The following is a 7,364-nucleotide window of genomic DNA, read 5'->3' on the forward strand; positions in this document are numbered from 1 at the left end:
AATGCAGACTTAATTGAGAGTATAACGAAAAGTTACTATATTAGGATAGGTAGCTTTTGTCTTCGAATCTTCTCTAGTGAAGTATTATCATATTTATTCACTAACCAATGAACATGACATTTTGAACTGTTCAGCTTTTGTATAAACTAAGACAATAATACTCATACAGCTTCTTTTCAAGATAATCAGTTCTATATGTTGTGTCCATTTTGGCCTTAGATGCGCTTGGTAGTTCTTTAAGTGTTTTAGAGATTTAGCCTAGTCATCTCATAAAAGTAGTCCGCTTCATACTCACATAGATGACTTTTTGTTAAGAGTATCCTACTATACTCTAGTTCGATTTTCAAGGTATAAGGGTCATTAAAAGTATTATTTATCCTAACACTTAGTACAAGTTTATCACTATGTCATTATAGGAAAAGGAATAAGAAATTAATTCCTTGGTGATTTTAGAGAATTTCGCCACAACTCGACTGTCCCTTTGAACCTATATTTTGGATCTTCAGTCAATTAGGTTGGGTTGCCATTGTGTCACTACTCTAGGTGGTAAGCTTTAAATCTATTCCACTTGATGAACAATACACTTGATAACAAGCTTTTTGTTAACAGATCTGCGATGTTATCCTTTAATTCACATAATTAATGAATATTATACAAATTAAGATCAATTGTCGCACTATATTATGCCTACGATATTTATGTCATGACTTGCCATTATATAATTGACTCTATGCCTTTCCTATAGCTGATTGACTATCGTAATGTATGCAAATTGACTTGAAGCTACTCGGCTTCTTCTCCAGCGTTATTTAATGCTACGAATTCAGATTTCACAGTAGAGCTGGCTATACATGTTTGTCTAAAAGATTTTCATAAAATAGATGCACCCTAAAGTGTAAAGACATATCCACTTGTGGATTTGGTATCTTTTGTATTAGAAATCTAGTTTGCATCACTTTATTCTTCAAGTACTGATAAATATCTTGAATAGTGCAATCCATAGTTAGTAGTGTATCTCAAATATCTTAATACCCTAACTATCGCCTTCCGTGATCATTCCCTAGATTATTTGTATATCTACTTAGTTTACTCATAAAGTATGCAATATCCAAACGAGTGTAATTCATGATGTATATCAAATTGCTTATTATTCCAGAATATTCTAACTAAGATATACATTCACCTATATTGTTTGTGAGATGAAGATTCACATTTACAAGTGTTCTAGCTAGATTGTTATTATCTTTATCAAATTTATAAAGTAATTTCTCAATATAATGTGATTGAGATATAACAAATCCTTCAATTGTTTTAGTAATCTTTATATCAATAATCACATATGCAATTCCTAGATTTTTTATGTCAAACTTGTTAGCCAACATATTCTTGATAGCTTTAACGACATTATACTGCTACTTATTATTATCATATCATCCACATAAAGGCATACAATAACATAATTATCTGAAGTGCCTTTCACATAAACGAATTTATCGCATTCATTAATGTGAAAATCATTTGACACCATAACTTAGTCAAATTTTTCATGTCATTGTTTAAGTGCTTGTTTAAGTCCACAAAGAGACTTAAGTAATTTGCACACCTTTCTCTCTTATCTTGGAGCCACAAATCCTTTGGGTTGTTCCATATAGGTTTCTTCATTTAATTTACCATTCAAGAATACAATTTTCACATTCATCTGATTTATTTCTAGATTATATAATGCCACAAGAGCAATTATTAATCGGGTGGACGTTATTTTTGTTATTGGTGAATATGTATCAAAATAATCAATTCTCTTTGCCTATCTATATCCTTTGACTATAAGTCTCGACTTATATTTGTCATTTGAACTATCTACTTTTATCTTCCTTTTGAAGATCTATTTGTAACCCAAAGGTTTACACTCTGGTGAAAGATCAACTAATTCCCATGTATGATTTTGCAAAATGGATTCAACTTCACTATTAATAGCATCTTTCCATAAAAGAGCTTTAAGGATAGACATTGCTTCCTTATAACTCTAAGATTCCTTTTCTAACAAATATGTTAAAAAAACAGGACCAAAAGATGTAAAAATTTTTGCCATCTTATTTCATCTAGGTTCATTATTATTTCCTTTTTGCATAAGCTCTTGGTCCTACTCTTTTCTTTCTATATTTCTATAAGTTCTTTTGAGAGAACTTATCTCTGATGTAGACTTAAATAGAAATGCATTCTCAAAAAAATAATACATTTCTAGACTCAATAGTTGAATTCTCATATACCTAAGAATTATCTGATTTGTGAACCAGAAATTGATGTGCACTACTATTATGAGCATAACCAATGAATATACAATCAATAGTTTTAGGTCAAACTTTTTATGCTTTTAGGAATTGGAATTGCATGTTTTGCTAAACACCCCCCACACTCTTAAGAATTTATAGCTAGGTTTTTGATCTTTCATAACTCATAGTGTTTTACCAATTTTTTATGGGGTAACCGGTTGAGAATGTGATTTAGAGAAAGCAAAGTATTCTCTTACAAATATTAGGGTAAACTAGGACTTATTAACATGACATTCATTATTTCTTTTAGAATTCTATACTTACGTTTATCAATACTATTTTGTTATGGAGCGCAATGAGCTATTGTTTGATAAATAATTCTATTTTCTGTACATATTATTGCAATGATGACTCATATTTACCACCTTAATCACTTCTTAGCATTTTAATCTTTCTGCTAAGTTGGTTCTCAACCTCAGTTTTGAAATGTATAAATATTTTTAATGCCTCATCTTTTGCTTCTTAGCAAATACATATAATAGTATCTGGTGCAATCATTAATAAAAGTAATAAAATACTTTTTCTTGCTCCTAGGTTGAACAAATTTTAAATCACAAATATCGGTATGTATAAGTTTTAGAGGTTTTGTACTTCGTTCAATGGAATGAAATGAAGCGTTAGCCAATTTAGCTTACACACATATTTCACATTTATTATTCAAATTAATATAAAAATTAGGCAACATGTTAAGATTAATAAATTTACATAATGTATCATAATTAACATGTCATAATCTATCATGCTAAATTTCATAAGACTTAAGCAAGTAAGAAAAAGAATGTTCATTTTTATTTATACTAGGAGTCATAGTCATTACATTCATGTTAAAGAGGCCATTAGACAAGTAGCCCATTTCTACATATATGCCATTTTTGATAAGTATAAACTTATTAGACTCAAATACTAGCTTAAAACCTTTCTTACTCAATAATAATCCCGAAATAAAATTCTTTCGAATGTTGGGCACATGCATTACATCATTGAAGAATAAGTTCTTTTCCCGAAGTCAATTTTAATTTGACCTTCCCTATTCTTTCTAGTTTGAAGTCGCTAAAATGTGCATGCACTCTATCACAGTTTGATAAGATGAAAACATTCACCTTTTTGCACAAATGTGTCGAATAGCCCAAGTGTCTACCTACCATTCCTTAGAATTACTACCAATTAGGTTTACTTCAGAGACAACAGTGAAGAAGTATATGTCATTGACATCAAAACAAAGGTTTTCCACTCATTCTTTTTGCATAAATGGCAATCCTGGGCACGATGTTTTTGCTTGTCACAGACATAGCATTTGCCTTTAAACATCTTTGCATCACCACCTTTAGAGCCTTCGTCGGTGTTTTTCCTTTTCTTGTCCTTTGTAGACTTCATAACATTTGCCTTTGACATGTATTAACTTTTAATTTTCTTTTTAGCAGTACAATTGTCTTCTTTTATGCTCAACCTGATAATAAGTTCTTTAAGTGTCATTTTCTTGTGCTTGTGTTTTAGGTAATTTTTGAAATCCCTCCAAGATGGTGGTAAATTTTGAATAATAGCTACCACTCATAATGATTCATTAATCACCATTCTTTCAACGTGTATCTCATGAATTATTACTTGAAGATCTTGTACCTAATTAATCACTAGTTTAGTGTCAACCATCTTGTACTTAAGAAATTTACCACCTAAAACTTTTTTTGCACCGGCATCTTCCATTTTGTACTTTTTGCTTAACGATCATCACAGTTCCTTAAAAGTTTTCACTAAATTATACGCGTTGTACAATGAGTTATCCACTCTGTTGAGGATATAGTTTTGGTAAAGGAAGTCGGCATACTTCCACACATCTATTGTAGCAACTACTTGCCTATCTATTTCTCCTTTAAGAGTTCAAATAAAATAATATTTTTTGTTGAAATCTCTTAAAGTTTTGCATCACAAAACTTCTTAGGCTTTTCTCTATAAACTGTAGTCACTAAAGGAGCAGTGATATGGGTAACAATACTCTTTACTATTTCAACCATCTAAAAGAATGAAAAAAGAATAAAAATTCGATCACAAAAAGAATAGTGACCGGTATGATCTTAAGATTGTTGGAGATAATATAAGAAGTTTGGCACTTTATACTATACTAACTTTTTTTAAATATTGAATATGATACTAAATTCACTTCTCTTTATTTTTTATTAGTACGATGCCCATTTTAAAGTCAATTTTCATTCACTTCTTTTATGGATTTAAATAAGTGAATATATGATAATAAAGTACTTTTGAGTTAAATTAATTTTACCATTAATCTATCATTAATATGTGATCTCTACTTAAAACTCAGTTCAAAATTAATAAAAATTCATGTCAAATACATGAAATTTCCAACAAAAGTAACTTATAATAGCCTAATATGTTTGCAGCATAATTACCTTCTTAATAAGATGAGCATTTCCTACTAGAATAGCCTACTAAGCATTTCCTACTAGAATAGCCTACTACAGTTTCAGCATTATGACTCACTATGACCTTATCAAACCTACATCATTTCTTACTACTAGATTTTCTCCAAGATTTGGCACTCTGAGAAGCATATCATATCTTTCTGTCCGAAGTATATCTTTCCTTTGGTCCACTGAATGATCAACATATGGAAGTATCAAATCTTGGCTCATATAAGCAGACCTGGCTACTGCACCACTCGATCACACGACTTGCGATCCATGACCAAGACTTTTTATGTGCATCAAAGAGAGCACCTGTCCCTTGCTTCAAGGATGTAAAGAAAATCAAATTATCTTGCCCGAAGCACTCAAATCTTTCAGCCGATAATCTCATCAATGCCCTGAAATATGTTGGTGGCATTCTGCTTAGTTCCTTCCACACAGACTTAGCATGATCCAACTCCCAGATCTGCACGCTCTGAAAAGCAGCATTAAGTCCAATCCTTCCAACCAAAAATAATCGCTTCTGTGCGCCAGCAACTAGATAAGCGTCTATCAAGCGACCTGGAAACACTACCGAGATTTGTTCCCACCGTCCAGTGTCCAACCGGTACATCAGCAAACCAAGAGGCGAAATAGTCTCCACATAGAGTCTTGAGTCACAAAATGCCATCTGTGCTGAACATAGTTTAAGTGTTGGCATTACCTCATGAATCGTCCAGCAATTAAGTTTGGAATCATAAACTTCAGTAGCCACTACTTTGCCACATATACTACTTGCTGCAATGATCTTGAATGAACGGCCTATCCTATCAACAGCCAAGACTAGCCGCCTTTTCTCGTTATAGTGCATGCTCGGCAAGGTCCTCCATGTTTGAAGTAATGGATTGCACACAAGGATTTTAAAATCAAACCCATCATAACCCGCAAAACAGACTAGGCCATTGGAGGAACCAACCAACCAAGATGCCCATGCCGGTAGAAATGCGAATGGGTTTCCATACCATGCCTTCAATGGGAAGCTGAAGATGAGGCACTCGCGGATTTGTGGGCTATTCCAGAATGTGAGAAGACATGGTCCATGGGAAGGGACTTTGGAGTGAGATGTGAGGAAGCGACGATCATTGAAGATTGAGTTCCACCGCCGACAAACTGACCTCATCTGAAAGAGCAGGATGGGAGGCACCCGAGCAAGAACCTCAATTAACAAATCTTCCGGCAACCGAGACCAAATGCCGTCATCCATAGGGATGTCAGCTTGAATAACACTGGCAAATGTGGTGTCTAACTCCTCGATGAATCCCTGAGGCTTCTTCATAATCATCTTGTCCTGAGATGAAATAGCGCGTTGAATCCCCGTGCTTGTCTCAGAGATTTCCTTCTTTGAAGAATCGCCTTCAGAAAGGGATGCATCTTTCTCGGACGGCTTGGAAACTTCTTGTTGTCCATCCATGACTTCAGAAGCCAAAAGACAATGAAATTCTACAACAAAAGAAATTAAACTCTATATTAGGAACTGTAGATGCAAAGAAAACAAATCTAAAATTCATCTACGCATTCACTTGTGCACCAAAGAATAAGATTTCTCACGTTAAATTGGAAAAGCCTATTGCAGCATATAAAACAAACAGAATTCTTATCTTACCCTGTTAATCAAAATCTAATATACATGAAAATATAACAAACTCCATGAAACTAAACTAAGAATCAACTAAAGAAGAACAGAGCAATGAGGAAATATAAACCCTGGGAATTCTTGATTAAACCCACCAAATATTTCCAGACAAAACCAATCCAATCCAAGTCAAAACCTTGGCTTCGTTGATTCACAAATGAGAACACTTGGTAAATAAAAAGAAAACGAACAAAAAGAGAGTATAATAACCTAATTTTAGCGGAAAATCTCACGAGCGTTATATGCCGAGAGAGAGAGAGAGAGAGAGAGAGAGAGTGAGAGGTCTGTCCCTTTGTTCTCAGTTCATAACTTGTCATGAATGGGAAATTTGCAAATAGAACACTACATTTAAGCTAAATATCAGCTTAAGATCCTATTGTTTACACTATTTGCATATCACACCCTATGAAGAACAAAAATAACCTAATCTAAACCGGAGTCCAGTTTTAACTAATCTAAGCCGGAGTCCTTTCTCTGATCATCTTCGTAGAATGCAGGTGCAGAAGAGAAGTGGTCATAGTTTTAGAGTAACGCCAAAGTTTAAGAGATAGATGCACATACCAGATTTTCACGGGATATCAGGGAGGTTTTAGCGCTATATGTGAAATATTCCATATTAATCTTATCATTCCACGTTAATAAGAAAACGAATAAATGTGGTTTTTTGATGATGTTTATTATAACTAATTCATATAAAAAAGGGGAATTATCCCACTAGAAATCAAATTGAATATAGTTTTCTTTTCTTTTTCTTTTCCCCCTTTTTTTCTGAAAAGAATGAAATTATCCCATTAATATTCAAAATTAAGATAGTGACATATATATTCATGGTTCTGCTGAGGAAAAAGAAATTTGTAAAAAATAATATTTTCTAATTCAAGACTTAAATAAAATGTACCATAACACTCATTAGTTAATTGATATGATAAGTGTAATAACTCA

The 7,364-nt window shown here is 33.0% G+C and overlaps 1 protein-coding gene across 1 annotated transcript; it reads right to left on the bottom strand.

Moving 5' to 3' along the window:
* Positions 1-4,946: 4,946 nt before the first annotated feature.
* On the bottom strand, positions 4,947-6,200 carry LOC140766862 (F-box/kelch-repeat protein At5g15710-like). The gene has a single exon (XM_073106525.1). The coding sequence runs from the start codon at positions 6,198-6,200 to the stop codon at positions 4,947-4,949; it is 1,254 nt and encodes a 417-aa protein (XP_072962626.1).
* Between the last annotated feature and the right edge of the window lie 1,164 nt (positions 6,201-7,364).

This window comes from Typha angustifolia, chromosome 9, assembly GCF_048772165.1.
Source record: "Typha angustifolia cultivar Huaian chromosome 9, ASM4877216v1, whole genome shotgun sequence".
Taxonomy (NCBI): Eukaryota; Viridiplantae; Streptophyta; class Magnoliopsida; order Poales; family Typhaceae; genus Typha; species Typha angustifolia.